At 40.1% G+C, this 18,504-nt stretch overlaps 1 protein-coding gene across 1 annotated transcript in view; it reads right to left on the bottom strand.

Moving 5' to 3' along the window:
- Positions 1–18,504, bottom strand: part of ryr2a (ryanodine receptor 2a (cardiac)) — a 182,937-nt gene that overhangs the window by 105,718 nt on the left and 58,715 nt on the right. The window contains exons 2-4 of the mRNA XM_076759342.1: positions 6,603–6,722; positions 3,857–3,961; positions 581–601 (exon numbers count right to left, since the gene is read on the bottom strand). Coding sequence (XP_076615457.1) covers positions 581–601; positions 3,857–3,961; positions 6,603–6,722 — 246 coding nt within the window. The remainder of the gene's footprint in view (positions 1–580; positions 602–3,856; positions 3,962–6,602; positions 6,723–18,504) is intronic.

Below are 18,504 nucleotides of genomic sequence, written 5' to 3'. Positions count from 1 at the left end.
CGCCCGTGCCCGTACCCGTAAAATTATAAATGCATATTTTCCACCCGTTTGTACCCGTCAATTGCGGGTACCCGTCGGATATCCGTGGGTACCCGGCCCGTTGCAGGACTCTACCTCCAGGACAATCAGCCTCATCTCTTGTCTCTCTCTCCCTCTGTGTATGTTTGTTATTTTCTACTGTTTGTGTGAATGGTCTGTCCTCATTTACATCTCCATGATGGAGAGGAGGTTGTGTGGCTCAGGTTTGCTTGGCAACACTTGAAGTCGTTCAGCATATCCCTGGGTTCCTTCTTCAGATATGTTTGCAATCTTTCAATAACATTTGTCCTCCATACTGTATTGACTTGACTTGAGTAAATATACAGAGCTTGCAGATCCTTCAATACAGATGTTCACACTGATAAGGTTATATCTGAAATCTCCATTACCTCCAACATGTTGACACTCAATAGATAACAAACACACAAACGTGGATGGCAACTCTGCTAAGTGCTTATACTGTTGATGCTCACGACAGTGACTGTAACAACCAACAGTGACAACCACAACAAACACAGACAGCGAGTGGAGGCACACCTACCCATATTTCCACATCTACATGCTGTGTGGAAATGAGAGAGAGGAGGAAAAAGTAAGTTGCTGTAGTCATTTTACAGACAGCACATAAAAACAAACACACCTATCAAACAGATAAGACTGTTGGACGAGGAGGTTATGACAACTTAATAATATATTCAAGGTCTTGTTCTTCAATTTCCATCCATATGAAGTTTTGAAACACGAAAAATTGTCATGAAATATGCTTATTTGCTTTCGTTCTGATAGTAAGATTAAAAGATCAGAATCAGTCTCATGTCTGTGTGTTAAGGACAGATTTGAGAGTCTGGACCTGGTTAGTCTAGACTAGAAGACTTAATCTGTAACCAAGAAGAAATGAACAACAAGGATACAAAAGGATAGCTGTTCCCCTGCTTCTTGTCTTTATGCTAACCACTTCATGGCTCTGGCTCCATACTGACTGCACAGATATAAGCAAATGGTGTCGATTGTCTCATCTAAGTCTCAGCAAAAAGTCAAAGAAGAGTATTTCCCCAAATGTTGCACTATTCCTGTAAAAAGACCAACATTTAGTTTATACTGTTTAGGTTTCTGTTAGAAAAGTTAACCAGGTGGATGGCTGTTGTGCAGTAAAAGGTTTCAGGTGGACATGCTAACAATGCTAACAAGCGATGACAAAATTGTCAACAGAACTCTTCCTTAGTTAGATAGCTCCATAATTAAACATGGCTCTATATCTGTAGTAGCTGTTGGCTAATGTACAAAGAGCACTCTTCCTGGAAATTAGTGCGATTGATGCACATCTTTCGTCACATAAAAGCTCAGTAATCCTGCCTATCCACTCCAATCAAACTCCCCTTCTCTTCCTATCCAATATCCCGTTCGTTTATGTAAAGTTCAGACTACACAATATAATAGTCATTAAGATGGTTACACAGCTATAACTTTGTGCTTTGACTAGGTCGAGAGACATGGCAGACTACGTGTATGTATTTTTGCAGAAAGCAGTGCAATGTAATCCACTAACAGAGTGCAGTGGTCATTCACATCTGTGCAAGTGGACATCCAAGTGGAATAACTTGATGAGTGCAACTTGTAGCGCTGTGCTAACATAGTTTACCTCATGCCAGCACAGCCTTGCATTGTGTCATTGTCAGCATGAATGGCACTATCAAAGTCGAGTCTGTGCATGGCAGCGAGGAACTGATTTCACTTAATGCCTCTTGGACAGATCCTCTCAGGATCAGGTTGAAAATGTGTAAATGCATCCATCAGTCCACACCCCACATGTAATCTTTACTCCTCCCAGTTTAACTATATCAGTAAGCGGCCTGTGGAAATAGCTTTTAGCTTAGCTTTAGTTAGCTTAACTGTTATTGGCCACTATATTAAGCAATACATGACAAAATAAGACATGGTAACCCGTCTGCCCCTGTCAATATTTAACTGCTATCAAGTTCTCAGATTAAATTTCACTTAAAATGTTTCGATATCATGTATAACTGCCTTGTAAATTATGACTGCACTCCCTTTAAATGTGCTGGCAGGTCACTTACTATGTAACGGCAAGGGAGGGAAATGCTGCCTTGTATGAAACCTGTACAGGTATGACATTGGTTGTCTATCAGATGATAATCAAGCAGCAGTAAGAGGTATTGTTTATGATGATGCTGGTTATTGCAGTATTTTGCTTACTTGCCACACAGAGCAGTTAGTTCACAATGCGCTGTTTTATGTGACAAACAGAAATTTAAGTGGAAATCACTCCCAAGCAGCTCAAAGCAGCGCTGTGCCAGTTGGGTTCTGGAGCACACCCTATTGTATTCTTTATGTCTATAAAAGCACAGAGCTGCTCAAGCTTCACCTCACACTTTTGGTATATGCCTGGCTTACAAACGAACAACATGCACACAGATTCCTCTAAAACACACATTTACCTGAACTTTCCAAGTTACTCTCTGTATTTGTGGGTCATTTCTTTGAATGAATGTCTTTCTCACGATACAGATAAATCTGATAAATAAATTGATCTTTAAGTGTAAAAGAAGTGAGGTTATGAAGTTGGGAGGCAAAGATGATTTTTATTGCCTCCAAAAAGATGATCATCAGTTATTGCAGCAGCTGAGGAGTGAAAACAGGCAAATCATTTCATTTTGATGGAAAAAAAACAACAGATTTGAGGGTCTGTTTTGAAATATATCCAGTTTTCCCTTGAGCTGGGTGATGATTTGAGCTCTGCTCTCTGGCTCTGCAGTTAATACAGATCTCACAATCAAAATCTGATCTTGAGCTTTGGCTCTGTTTTAATTTTTGGTCAGTTTGAGCATGTTGTTTTGAAGTTTTGGCTAACCCTTCATCACAGAAGCACCATCATTGTAAAAACTGGTAAAAACTTGTATTTAAACTAGCATTTCTATGTCTTTTGCTGTGTGTTGGTCCTTCTTTTGAAAAATAAAGTACACTTTTGAACGTGGTTCTATTTCTAGCTAGCTAGTAACTTTTTAGGCAGCAGTTGATGGCATGTTGTCATGACTAAACATTGTTGAATAGCACACTTTCTAAAAGCAGAAACTCAGATTACACAAACAACAAACAGATAAAATACAGTGTGTAAAGAAAAAAAAAACACTAAAGACCCATAAAAACAATTAAAGACAAAATGCAGAAAAGTTGATTTGCAGTTACATGTGACATAAAGACTAATACGTCTGCTGCAAAGATCAACCCAGATACAGCTCAAATGTAAAAATGCTGAGATATAATCTGAATAAAATCTAAATAAAATAAATAAACTGGATAAAAGTACTGATAAGAGGATGATGCTGTCTTCTTGTTTGGGAGGAAAGATAACAGATTACAGTTGAACCGTGACATTTGCAGCAGTAGCTGTAATTAAAGCACTCAGTCAAGGACAACATCTGCACAAACGTGATCTGGCCCGCACTCTAATATAACTGTTGAGGAACTGTTTGGAACCACAATGTTGATACTGTGGAATGAAATCAATTTCTTGATGGAAACTTATCAGCAGCCTCTGTCTTGCTGCTTTGAATGGTGCATTAGTGCTAGCGAGGAACCACCTGACATAAGGCAGAGTGTAGATGACTATAGCCAAGAATGAACAGATCAGTAAGTGGACTCTCTCTCTACTTGTTTGTCAACCACCTCCTGCCCTTTGTGTTTCACCAGGCCAGTGTCTCAGCCATAGAAAGCCCTGATCTGAGAACAGCCTACTGTACGTTCATTTGTCTCCCCTTTCCTGTTGTGTGTTTTAGTGTGTGTGTCTCTTCACACTCACCCCCTCAGCCTTCTCCTCCGTGTTGGCCAGCATCTCCTGAAGGGCTCGTACCGACAGGGACTGTTCCAACACAAAGGTGCAGATGGACAGATCTGGGGGCACATTCTGAAACAACAGGAACACACCTTCAATACTTTATTGATGTTAACAACGTTTTATTTTGCTAATAATGACAGGCTTTCTGAATGTTACTACTCAAGTCAACGTCCACTCAAACTGATTCCTGAGATTCTTGAATTACAGTCATTGACGGTTCTGACAGGCACACACTAGTTCTGAATAATGAGACACTCTTGCATTTTAAACTCTATGATCAAGTGTAGCTCTTACAGTGTGTGTATATCTGTCTCTGTGTGTGTCTTTCTCTATGCAATCCTCATAAGGATCATTTAAGAAATAAGATAATGTAATCTAATGTAGACATTAAATAATACAAATATGTGAAATTCAAATGAAATAAACAAGAAATGATATGAAAAATGAGAAGACCACCAAAAAAACTGACCCCACCAGATTTTTTGGTGGGATCAAGCTGACCACAGCCAGTAATTCCACAAAATCCCTGCCACTCAGACAGGAAATAGCCACCTTCCTGGACAAGGATGGCATCACAGGAGTAGGTCTTCAGACACAGCATGGTGGATTCTACTCAGTTTATTTTCTGATTGCAAAAAAGAGGGTGGGTTTCACACTATGTACACAATTTCTGAAGGTATTCCCTGTCCACATGATGCATGTGGAGGAAGCTGGCTCACATTCATTGATTGAGGGATGCATATTTTCATGTGCTGATAGTGCTTCATTACATGTACCTGTGCTTTGCATCCAAAGGCAAGGTCTATCAGTTCAAGGTGCACTGATTCTGTCTTTCCCTAGCCCAACAGGTCTGCGCTCTGGACCAGCTCTGGACGGCACAGGAAATGACAGAGCGCACAAATGTGTTCCAGCGTCGTGCCATACATTTGGCTCCCATAGGTAGGGAAGTGGAGTCTACACCCGGAGGTGGTACAGGAAAATATGACACGCATATGGCACAGCAGAGGTGGACCTGTTTGGCTCACAGTCTTCAACCCCCTTTCCCCTCTTGTTCTCATTGAGGAAAACAACGGGTCCACTGGGACAGGATGCCCTGGCACACCCATGGCCAGAACACCTCCCCTATACCTCCCAACTATTTCCGCTTATAGCAGCAACACTCCACAGAGTGCAGCAAGGCAATCACAGACTTCTGCTGGTCACCTCAAATTGGCCAGAAAGGCCCTGGTTCCCAGGGATGCACAGGCTTCTGGACGGTGTTCCTTGGTGCCTGCCCAGGAGAGCCTAATCCAAAATAAAATTTTTGATCTAACACTTCTCAAGTATAAAACATCAACCCAAGTCCACAGGAGAAGTATTGTTTCACCAGCTGCTTGATGGCCTGGTTGAGGGGAGCTCTGAAGGGAGGAAAAGGAGAAGCAATGCCATGTGAACTACTCTCGGGCATTCTCAAGTGTGCTCAGTCCCATAGAGCAGCTTGGCCAGCTGATGCATTTCTTTCTCTCATCTACAGCTTCCTGGAGCCTTTGGGCATTTTCGGGCATCCTGAATTCTACATGGCCACATTGGCTTGAGTGGCCGTCTCTCAGCAGGCAGCATGGTAATAACTCACTTAGGTAAGCAGAAGACGCAGTGGAAGATCTGACAGAATTTGCCACAGTTCTGACCTTTCTAATTTTTAACAAAGTTAGAAATGAAGTCAATGAGTCAGAGCAGAGACACTTTCTTTCTTTTAAGTTAGCTGGATGCCTTCTGCACACTCGGTGTGGCATGGGATTTGGTTGATCTCTGGGCAGTGGAAGTGAGTTGTCTGGACGAGGCTGAAAATTTGAATTTTACATGTTTAAAGGTTTAGCCTTTTCATTTGCTTTAGGAAACCAAACCACCTTTATGAAAAACAAAAGATAATCCTTAATTAATGAGTAGTAGACAGCACTAAACCAGGTTTATATGTCATAATGGTGATCATGTTACAATCTCTGTTATATAGTATATATTCTATATACACCTATATACGCATAGGTACATCTACAGTATATGCACAGTAAATTAAGTGAGTAAAATAACATCAGTGCTTGTTAGTGTTCATACATCCTTATATCAAAGGTACATCTACTTTCTCCTCTGTCTCTGAGGAATGCAGAAGAGGAATTACAAGTGCCCTGTCACACACACACACACACACACACACACACACACACAGACACACACACACAGACACACACACACACACACACACACACACACACACACACACACACACAAATCTCAGTCTGTCCCTTAATGTGTGTGTTTTTTCTGAATTTTATTAATAAGCAACAGAAAAAATAACCATGTTTATTATGTTCTAACAAAACAACCAAGTAACATGAGCAGAAACAATGATTATACCTTGAGTATGGATGCCAGAGGCAATCATGTCTACATGATCTGTTTCACATAAATGCAGCTTGTGTACACATATATGATAAAACAAAGGAAAACCGTAAACAAGACATAAAACATATATGTCCTCATAAGTTGCTGGTTCACCATGGGTTTTTTGAACATCTTCAAGGCTCCTAAGCCTAAATACTCTAAGTCTCTGAACTCTACTGGAGGGATGAACACAACGCTTCCAAACTGATTCACACTCTAACATGTCACTCTAAAATCTCTCATAGGTGTTCAGTTGGTTTGAGACTTTTGTAATTAGAGCTTGTATCAGTACCTTGGAGTTGGAGATGGATTCGAGGAAGCAGAGTCTGTTTCCGAAGCCTTCAGCAGCCAGACAGAGTTTCTGTTGCTCCTTATGGATTGTGGCAGAGCACTGCAGGACCACCTCATCATCCTACGCACACACACACACACACACACACACACACACACACACACACAAAGATGTAGTTACAAATCAAGACAGTCATTGACCTAGAGTCAGCAGCAGAGATCTTCTGTAGCTCATTGTAGGTGGTGGCTAAAAATTGCAGAACACCATATTTGCCAGAAAACGTCCACACTTCCACACCCAGCCCTACACAGTTTGGCCATATGGGCTGTGGCACTACAACTTCCCACTTCGAAGAGGAATCAACTTAATGCATACATACATAGAACACAGCATTTGGTCAACAGGACGCACCATTCATTTGTTTATTAATTTCAGAATTTATGTCCATATGAATATACTGGAGTTGAGGAGCAAACTGACAAAAAGCTTTTCTTTCAACATGAGCAAAAATATCTTAACTCCAACCAATCACAGCGAAAAGAGGCAATTCTATCTAGGTGGTAATATTGTAAATTTATCTCAATACAGTCTTCATACTGGAAGTAAAGTACAACCCCCCATTCCAAACAAGTTGAGATACTGTGTGTTGTCGAGCCCATGTAGTAATACGTTATATAATCACATGTTCTCAAAGTGGTGGTTCCATCCTGGCTTGTGAACGAATGAGCCTTTCCAGGATGCCCCTTTCATACCAACTAACTATCACCTGTTTCCAATGAACCTGTTTTTGGAGCATTCCACAACTTTCCCAGTCATGTTGCTTCCATCAAATTCAGAATAAGCACATATGCACGTAAAACACAGAGCACATAAAACAATGTTGTTGAGGCCAGACATTAAATATATTGTCTTTGTACCATTTTCAACTGAGTTTAATGTTGAAAAAGGATTAGCTAAGTAGCTTGGTTACATACCTGTCAACATTGAAATTTCAAAGTAAGGGAAATTTTCCGGTGCCCTGCCCTGAGTCATCCCACCATCCTTACCACTGACTACATGTCCCTTACACGAAGACAAGAGTACACAAATGAATCCTAAAATCAGCACTAGGCAACCAGTTGCTTTTAATGTCAGAGCAACAGGTGTTTGTTTTAAGTAGTTCCTACATTAAGTGACCACAATTAGGTGGTCAGAATCAGATAAAATAGTTGAAAGTGAAATGCTTTGAATGTCCCTGCATTATTTAAATGAAGAAACAGCACTTAGGTTATTTATGTAATACTTGAAGGATATGTACACATCACTTATACATTTTGCTCCAATTGTGATTGTTAGAGAGGCTACAGGCAAGTGAGACGATTGATTATAAAATTGGATCAGAGAGATAGTACAAATACAGTCATTCGTGGAGCGTGTTTCTGCACCTTAGTTGTGCTCATCTTAGCAGATGTGTCACTTCTCCCTCTGTGTGACACACTAAAATCTGTGTGACATATTTTACAAAAACCATGACTTACATAAATGTATGTTTATTTATGTTATACAGCATCCCAACTTTTATGGAATCAGTGTTGTAATGCCAGTCATATAATGTTCTGTTCAAAGCTATCTATTTATAGTATGCTATCAATACTACATTATCACATTTTGTGCTTTTTGAGAAAAATCTGAATTTCTATGATCAGAAATACTTAGGGTGAGGTGCTGTACCTCAATACCCTAACCAAGTATCCATATCTTGGACGATTTTTTGCATGGTAACTACAGCGTGGTTAAAGTTAGGCAAAGACTGTGGTTACCAATGAAATAAATTCAGAAATTAAAAAACAAAAATACAGAAAACATGGTAATTGCCCATCCACACTGTAAAAAATGTCCGTGAGAAATACAGTGAATAAATGTAAAATGGCAACAAGAAAAAACTGTAAAGTAAGAAGCAACCTATTGTTGTAGAATAAACATTGAATTACTATAAATGTAAAAATAGTCAGCTATATTATTTTTAACTGTTTTAACATGTGAAATATATGGTGAGAAACTGAAATGGCAACAGCATTGTACAGTAATATTAAAAATGGCACCTTACTGTATTATTTACAGTGTAACTACCTTAAATAAAAGCCATACTGTCAACATTATTTTTTTTTTACTATTTTAGGATGTGAAATATAGAGTGAAACTCTTAAATAGCTAGGGTATTAGATTGTAATTAAATGTAGTATGTTTTTTTTAATAATTACTTTAGGCATCAGACATTTGGCAGATCGAAAGCAGCAATGCACTTAATGTTGGCCTTCCAACAAGGTGCAAAGCGTTCTGATAATGTGCCTTGCAGTTGTCTGTGTGGATTTAAGACACCAAAAAATATAATCCAATATCACATTAGGGGCTTAGTGCTAGAAATAAATACCCCACAATTAAGAATACTCTAATGGTCCAGTATAGAGAAAAAGGTGTCAGGGTCACTTTCTTGTCGGGGCAAAATTTCTTGTTAGATCTGTTCCTGCAGTTTGTGTCACTCGTTAAGAGTCCTATCCAGAAAAAGCAGAGACCCATTGGTATGACTAGGTGCACTAGTGCAGCCTAGGTCAATTGACCTTAGCTTTAGCTTTGTTTTAAATTTCTAAGAAATAGTAGCCCATTTCATAGAATTTGTTTTCATTCTTTGTTTTATTTTATCCCTTATTCTTTTGTTTGTTTTCTGCATTGCCAAAGACAGGCCTAACTTTCCCTACAGTTGACGAGGGCCTATTTAATACCCCTGATCCACACCCCAAGCCAGTAGATGGCGCCCAACCCATCGACATCATTGGCCCAACCCCTATTGCTCCAATAACAAGAAGAAGACGTCGACGAACGAACGAAGGAGAGCACAGTCGAGTGATAGTTGGCCAAGCGTGTGTAGTCCGTGTTTCAGAAAAAAACAAAGTATTAATGCAGTTATTTTTTTTTTGTTTTCGAGGGAGAGGAATTTACAAACCCTCGGCACGTCCGTATACCATCCTTTGTCCCTATATTGCCTTTGTTTTGTTCAAGTTTCAAGTTCAAGTCGTTTTGTTCATTTGGATGTTGGTGAGGAAAGGCAACCCTGTTAACTAAGGTGAGAAGTTCGTTTTTTTCCTCAAACTGTATGTTTGACAGAATTTCTCTGCGCTATCCTTTCTGTCGATGTGGCATTATCATTTGGTTAATAACTTTCTGCTTATGTATTGATGTCATTCTCAAACTATCGCCATATTGCTTACATGTGTGAATATTGTTTGAATGAGCTCGTTTTCACCAAGTTCCCCATGGCTAACATTTCAAAGTAAGGTTAGGCGTTAGCCCGGGCATGCCCATGCAAAACCGCGGCAAAAAGTTGAAGCTCCAGTTTCTCACAGAGCGGGTAAAATTCATCTGCACCGTCCTTTCTGTTGATGTTGTCTTGTCATTTGTATATGCATAGTCGCGAAGGAGCCTCTTTGAAAATGTTTAAAACTTGCGTCGTGGTAGTGTAAGTTTTAACAAGCTTTTCCAAGTTTTGCATGCATGCATGCACACTTGCATGCAAGCACGCACACATGCATGCATGTCACCTGGAAAGCAAGCATGCACGCATGTCGCCAGTAAATATTTGAATATTGTCGAAGATGCACAAAGGCCAGGCATTTACTTTACATACTTGTATCTTGATTAAGAATTATTTTATACTAGTATGTATAAAATGCATCCCATTGTTTTGCAAGGCCATGTCAATGCAGAAACGCGGCAAAGGTTTACCACAAGTTTTTCGCTGATTTTCCTCGCTTCATTTTTTATTACAATCGGTAGCAAATGAAATTCCTCTGCACCTTTCTTTCTGTTGTAGTCGTTTTCGTAATTTGGTTTATGTTTGTTGCTTGCCGTGTGAAACGGGTTGCAAAGCAGTCCAACCCCAAAGCGTCGTAGTGTTCGGTTTTAAGGCACTCTTGCCAAGTCCATATGCAGCCATGTGGATAGTGAATTGGAACGGCTGAGTAAGGCTGGGGATATACTTAATAAATACTATGTTCATGATTAAAAATCCTTTCTACTGGAGTTCTCAACGTTTTGCATTATGAATGTTGGAGCCCTGTGGGTACTATAGAAAAATCTTTACAGTTTTATGCTTGCTACTTTGATTAGCTAGAAATGTGGCAGTGCAATTTCTGTGGAAAGTCATTAAAAACACTGAGGGGTTATGTTCTTCATTGCAAACTTCATAGAAATGAACCACATTGTTTGTTTAAGTGTTATGGCTCTGGTTGCAGCAAGACATTTTTCAGGTATGGTGCATTTAAAGCACACTTTTACCGAAAACACAATGTGCCTGAGGTTGGTGTTAATGTTGCCGCTGTCTTTGGTGCTTACAGGCGCCCAGTCGCCTTGTGCAGCAACCACAGCCAAACCATCAAAGAGCTTTTGGCTCATCTCAAGAAACACACAGAGGAAGGACATGAGATATGCTGTCCGGTGAGTAAATGTTCAAGTGTTTTCAAGATAAAGTCTTCATTTACATCTCACATTTCCCGGAAACACGGACATATTACAGACAGCAGCATTAATGAAATGTACAGAGACTTGCCCCGACAGTCATCAGTTGTAGCCAGGCTTACTGCTGACTCTGAAGTTGTGGAGAATGATGATGTTACTGAGACTGGAAGAGAGGATGAGGATGAGGATATGGATACATCGGGGGATTTTAGTGATCAGTATTTGAGAAACGTGAGTTTGTTTTATTTGAAATTGCAAGGAAAGTTTCTGCTTCCTGCTTCAACCATTCAAAGTATTGTTGAGGAGATGGTTAACATTCACGAGTTAGGGCAGGCATATACTTTGAGCAGACTTCGTTCGTTATTGCAAAATGACACATCACTCTCAGCTGATGACATAGCTAAAGTTTGTGATTCTGTCAAAGAGTCCGATCTCTTTACTAAATGCCACACAGGGCCAATGAGGACTGTATACTCAAGGACTGAGACTTTCAAAAAAATGTTCCATTATGTGGAACCAAAGAAATTGCTCTTAGGAAGAGATGAAAATGCAAAAGACCAATTTGCTTACTACGTCCCCATCAAATGCAAATCAAATCAAATCAAATCAAATGCAAGGAATCTGAAGAATTTTAAAAACCTCTGCTTGACTCTCTCTCAAAGACATCAAATGCTGCAGGCCTATCTTACAGCGGACTCCCTCGGCCAGGTTGTTCTGCAGGTTAAAGACAGTTCTCCATTCTATGTAGCACTTTACAGTGGAGTAATCCAGGATGCTGTCAGGGAGTTTGGCTTTACTGAGACAGACACAAAGGTTGCACTTGAGCTGTCCTACAAGGGTACATTATACAAAAAAGGACAGTTCCTTGTGACCGGAAAAAATTCTGTGAACTTTGCTGAACTTGGTCTTATTTTGTTGAAAAATGACACAGTCCATTTTGTAGTGTCAAAATACAAGACTGTGTTCCTACCTCATTTCCACATGTACTCGGTAAAGAAGGAAACTGAAGAGATGTGCTGTCTTCAAATTTACGAGTTAGCTGATTTCTATCCATTACCTTCTTACTGGAAAGATGGATACCAATTGGTTCCATTAAAACATGGTGTGTTGGTACAATAGGCTTAATTTATGAGGGGAGACAGACTTCACTACGTCGTAGTTCAATGCATCCCGTGTGCATCCACCCTTTTTTGATTTTCACATATTAACAGTATTTCCAAGTGTTGCACATGAATGTTCATACCATTTTCTTCTTAGTGTGTTCAGTACTTAGATTCAGTACTCAGAAATTATAAGCATAGCTTAGCATAATTACTGGAAGTGAATGGGTTCAATAGCATCAAACCACAAAATATAACTGGACGGAATTAAATAGCCGTTTTGCACTCTGGGGAATTTTTACATTCATTTTAAAGTGGTTTATAAGTACATTTGATGATGTTCATTTTGAACCCATAGACTTCCATTGTTATGTTACAAAATAGTTATACTGTCAAACTAGGCATTGCATACACATAGAGAAAAAAATCTATGTATTCCCATATTTTAACAGGGCTTAAAAACAGATTAGCAAATTCTTGAAATAGGGTGGACTGTTCTTTTAAGCTTGAACTAAAACCGAATACTTCTTGCTCCCATTAGAAATGGAAGACATCAGAAATTTCGTAGCAAGGGTTCTACCAGACCTCCCTGGATCCATCCTGAACATTGTGGAGGAGACGATGCAGTCCCTCGGAGTAGAGACAACTGATGATTTTCAATTCATCCAGGAGGCTGATCTCCTCTGTGTTTTGAGGCCAATACAAGCAAGAAAACTTATTGCCTCTTGGAAACAAACCTGTAAGTCCAACCCGTATTTTACTTGGTCGTGTCATAGCATCTCAAGCTTAATGTTTAATTAAATGGAAAACTGAAAAATCTATGCAGATTATATTTTCATATGATGATATAAATCCTTTGCATACAATTGCTGTTGAATACCAAATGATAATGAGGCAATCCATCGTTTTTGTTTTTCAGCCCAGGGCCCTGGAGCCCACAGCCAGGCAGATGTTACCCCTTCAACTTCTTCATCCCTTCTCACCTCTCCTACCTCCACTCGCTCCTCTCTGTCACCTTGTCAGTCACCCAGCCACCTGCTTAATGCTGATTGGATTGACCGCTTTGAAATTCCTACTGAAAGATTTCCTGAAGCTCTGATGCAATGTCTGGAGAGGGGCAAGAGGCCCGTCCCAAGCTTAAGGCGAGAGATGGTCAGAATTGTTGCAGCAGAGATGATGAAGGCGTGTCCGTCTCCTACGAAGCATGCTTCAACAGAGATAGCCAAGAAGTTAGTTGGCAGGTATCCCCTGTCACTGAAAGATGTAATTGAAGGGGAAGTAGTGGGCACTGGCTATCACAGCCTCTTGAAACAGCTTCAAGCCCGTATAGATAATAAGAAAAGAATTGCAACCCCAAGAATTCAAAAACGAAAACCGGTGTCGGACACCTCTGACACGGACGAGGTCCCAGCAGTGGTGAAGGCATCCGTTCAGGACACGTATGGCTGTGTAAAGTGGGCCGTTAGGTTCATGCCTGTCACCGAAACCCTTGAAACCCAGGAAGAAAAGAAGGAAAAACTGAAGATTTTGTGGGAACAAGGTGCTTTTAGTCCAGAGGAGGTGAAGCAATTGATGCAATGCACATACTACTCGCAGCGTAAAGCCATAAACAGTGGAACGGCTCTTCAGACCCTGAGACTGGAATGGCCCTTTTTATTCCATGAAATTGGAATTTCTGCCCATTACCAAGAGCTGACCGGACTGCCACTGACTGAGACGTTCCTGAGAAGTGTGGAAAAAAAGGGAAAGCAGCTTTTGGATTTCATGGCAACCATTTGTGCAAAGAAGACAAGGCGTGTCTTTGAGACATTAACAAAGCTGAAATTCCAGAGAGGACAGCTGGAAGGGTCCTCAGATGAGGTCAAGGATATGGTCCACCTGCTTCTTTCCTACTTCAATGAAGACGAGAAGGCCATGTTCCACTACACCGAAGAGACGACCCTGGCAGATGAGATTCAGATGGACGGCTTGCCTGCGAGTCCATGCATCATTGTATGTGGTAAGTGTTTTTTTGTTTTGTTTTTTGTTGTTGTTGCAATTATTGTTATTTTTCTGTTTGTTTTCCATGTTTGCAGGACAAGAGCTGCAGCTTTTAACAGATTCTTAACAATTCTTTATATTTAAATCTTTACAGGAACATCCTGCTACACAGCAAAGCGATGTATGCTCAGCATAGATGGCAAAATTGTCAACGATGACATCCCAAACTTCATCGCCGCCATCAACATGATGTTCGGAAGCTACTACTGCCTGAACATCCACTACCCGGTACAGTTAAGATCATCGCTGGAGTTCCTTCAGAGGTGTGTGTGTGTGTGGGGGGGGGGGGGGGGGTATTTTCAGTGTAGCCTCTTTTGGCCTTGGTAGCCTTGGTGATCAGACCCATTAGAGTTGCCATCTGCAAACTTCAAAGAAGGTAGAGAATGCGTACACATCAGTAATTCAGGTACTGGACCAGGTAATTCAGGTACTGGACAAAACAAGATTTGTAAGTATATGGGACAACATAAAAGAAGTTCACTTTGACAAAATGAAATGTAACCTGTGTATAACTTGTATAACTGCTTAAATTTGTTCACTAAAAATACATTTAAAATATAGCCATTAATGTCTGAACTTGTACCCACAAACACAAGTACAGCCCTTAGAAAGTGACTGAGGAGGGGCCAAAAATGTCACGATATTAAAAGGGAGTTATGGTTGTGGTTGTATAAGTTTTACACAGGTTACTTTTCATTGTGTGATCAGTGAAATTTCCTTAATATTGTCCTATGAAAAGATGTACTTGGAAATCTGCGGAAATGTGAGTCATGTACTCCTGTGCCACCCTGTATATTATCACAAGTGTATTGAAAGTGTAAAAACCTGACCTTTTTTCTTTTTTTTGCCCAAGGTTTCAGAACCCTGAACAATGTGTGTATTTGGGTGCTTTAAACACAACTAAGATCTCTTTTTTGTGTTTACATAGGTGCTTCTACAACATAAATCCAGAGAGGGGCACAAAGGTCGAGACGAAGAAGGACAAGAAGCAACTGGCGGTTAACCCTAGGGTCCTTACCCTCATCGCAGACCTTGCAGATTATGAGTGGAGAGACTGATTGACACTCTGGATACCCACTCCAGCAATGGTATGCATTTATAAGTGGGCACACACACAGACACACAGGGGAGGCATTGAACTACGACGCAGTGAAGTCTGTCTCCACGCAGACACACACACACACACACACACACACACACACACACACACACACACACGCACACACACGGGATGCAGTGAAGTCTGTCTGCCCTCATATACACACACACACACACACACACACACACACACACGGGAGGCATTGAACTACGACACAGTGAAGTCTGTCTCCTCACACACACACACCCACAAAACACACAGGAGAGTCATTGGACCCCCCACACCCCACCCCCCTCTTTTTTGTTTTTGTTTTGTTTTTTGTTTGTGTTTTCGCCAGATGTACAGATTTCTGCTCAGCTTTGTAAGCTACATGTGTGTGAGCTACCCCTTTCGATTAGCTCTCTGGAGGCTTATTAACACTCTGGATATGCAATCCAGCAATGACGTGACTTCATAGGTGAGCACACACACGGGAGGCATTGGACTACGACACAGTGAAGCCTTTGGCGATGAAGAAAATTCATCCAGACATATGTGTAGCTCACAAATCTGAGTGGAAACATGTACATCTGTCAATACACAGGTAAGCGTTTTTGTTGCGGTATTTAACATCTGCGGATATGCAGCATTCCTTTTTTTTCCCTGGCAGTTTGACAGCATTTTTCCCCCGGTTGTTTGGCATACTGTTTGTGAATTGGGACATGGTGGACTGTTATGTGCCATCATTGCTGTTGGTTTGCAACTTGTTTGAATTTTGAGCTTGACTTAAAATTCATTTTTATTTATTTTTTCTTTAATGGCTGCTAATTGTGTTTGTATATACTTGTACAGTCTTTGTTTGATCCTGGGTAATAGTAATATTTTGACACCCACAGTAACAGGGGTTTTATGTTTTATGTTTAATTATTATGTTGCACTTAAAAGGGAACTGTCTTTTTTATTTTTCACACGTAACTACTCAGATATTACTGAATGTTTGGAGACATTAAAAAGACTGCTTGAATATCTGGCTACTGTGTTCATTATTGGTAATGGTGTTCTGGCATCCTCAGGTGATGGTAATTCATTGTAAATCTTATAAATTTTAATGGACTTCACCCTATAATGAGGTAATATATTATGTGAAAAAGATGGGAATTCCCCTTAAAAGCAACAATTGCAAACTGTAAATTCAACAGTCTTACTGACAAGCTACAACTGAACTGTTGTTTTAACAGCGATAAACCATAAAATAGGGTAATAAATTATGTGGAAATGAAAAATTCATCTTAAAAGCAACGGTCATGAACTGTGAATTGAACAGTTATAACACCAAAACATAAATTATTGTGCTGTTACTTTTACAGAAATTGACCATAAAATCAGACAATAAATACTGTGGAATGGATATTATTTAACTTTAAAAGCAACATGTTTCCATTGTGAATTATACAGCTATACTGTGAACCCATATACAGTTTCACCATTATTTTAACAGTAATTCATCTTTATTGGAACATTTTCAAACTGTTGTTTTTACAAGTGTAAATATACCTTGCCGTAAAGCCTTATACAATGTCACTGTATTTTTTACGGTGAAAAAATGGCAACCACAGCTGCCAGTTTTTCACCGTAATTTTGACAAGATTTTTTTTACAGTGCACAACCTTGACCTCCACATTCTAACTAACTACCTGCTGCATTAGCACTGATTGTTGGGGTATATAAATTGTGAGGTGCAGAATTGTCCAATATGAACGTAATTTTCTTTCATTTTTTTTAGCCACAGCTATCCGTCTGTGATGCTGTACCTCTGCTAGTGCTAGATTGATCTGTACAGAGTAACATCAAATAAACAGAAAAGCGAGCCTGTAGACCAGACAGATGTCATTTCCCACTCTCTTCAGCTCATGCATTTTAATCAAGAGGAGTTGGACTGACAGAGAGAAGCACATGGTGGCATTTTAACAAAAGCTAGCAATATATGCTAGCTTCATCAATCACTCACACACACACACACAAGCCAAGTCTAGTGCACATTAAGGCACAGTGTGTCCTAGGATATCATGTGGCTATGATAAGCTTCCTATCCGTCAGTCAGACAGTAACAGCACTACAACATGTCCTTCATCTGAGTGTTACTATTAATTAAAAATCTGCAGCAGATCCTGCTGTAACTGAGATCTAATCAGCATACATCTGTTTGTCAGCATAATGTCTGTCTACCCATACATGGGTATATGTACTAAAACCCCAGCAGAAACTACAAAAGTGTGTGTCACACCACCACCACCACTTCAACAACAACGACAACAACAATAACAACAAAGAACCCTGGGAGCACTAACTAATCTTGTTTTATATTAATACTATGTAATATCATGTAGACTTATTTTGGTCAATACAAACAATTCCTATTTAAATTCTAAGATTGGTTAGAAAATGAGTGGGCGCTTTCCTTAAAACCTTCAGCCTTAAACGAGGCTACACAACTTAGTAATGGCCCCCAGCCATTGGTTTAGGTACGAGGATGACACCTGGGTCAAGATGAGAACACAGAAGTGTAAGCTTTCACAGATCACATCAATGCAGTGGAAAGCAGCATCAAGTTCACTTAGGAGGATGTCAAAGGAGGCAGTCTGGCCTTTTTTGGATTGTGTAGTGTACACTGAAGATGACAGAAGATTCAACATTGAAGTATACAGAAAACCCACACACACAGATCAATATCTGCTCTTTGATTCTCACAACCTACTAGAGCATAAGCTGGGGTTTATCAGAACCCTACACCATCGGGCTCAGAATGTGCCGACAAGGACAGAAGGCAAGGACAAGGAGCAGAAACACATCAGGGAAGCGCTCAGAACAAGTGGTTACCCAAACTGGGCCTTCATCAAGAAAAAACACAGAACAGACTATAAGACTATACAAAAGGACTATAAACGGAACAACATTTTCATTTCTTACATTGCTGGAGTATCTGAAAAACTTATGTGTGACTCGTGACCAAAATGACTCACATGATGGTCAGGTGGCTCAACAACCCACCCATTCTCACCTATTAACACCCATGGCCCATCAACACCATGACTCATGTGACCCTAACGACTCACATGTTAACTAGGCAAATCAACAATTCTGTAAGAAGATAAATGCCTGGGACTTCAAAGCAGTCACTTAGAACTGAAGAAGC

This window comes from Chaetodon auriga, chromosome 20 (genome assembly GCF_051107435.1).
Source record: "Chaetodon auriga isolate fChaAug3 chromosome 20, fChaAug3.hap1, whole genome shotgun sequence".
Taxonomy (NCBI): Eukaryota; Metazoa; Chordata; class Actinopteri; order Chaetodontiformes; family Chaetodontidae; genus Chaetodon; species Chaetodon auriga.
The sequence above is the reverse complement of the archived record's forward strand: the minus strand, read 5'-3'. Positions and strand labels throughout refer to the sequence as shown.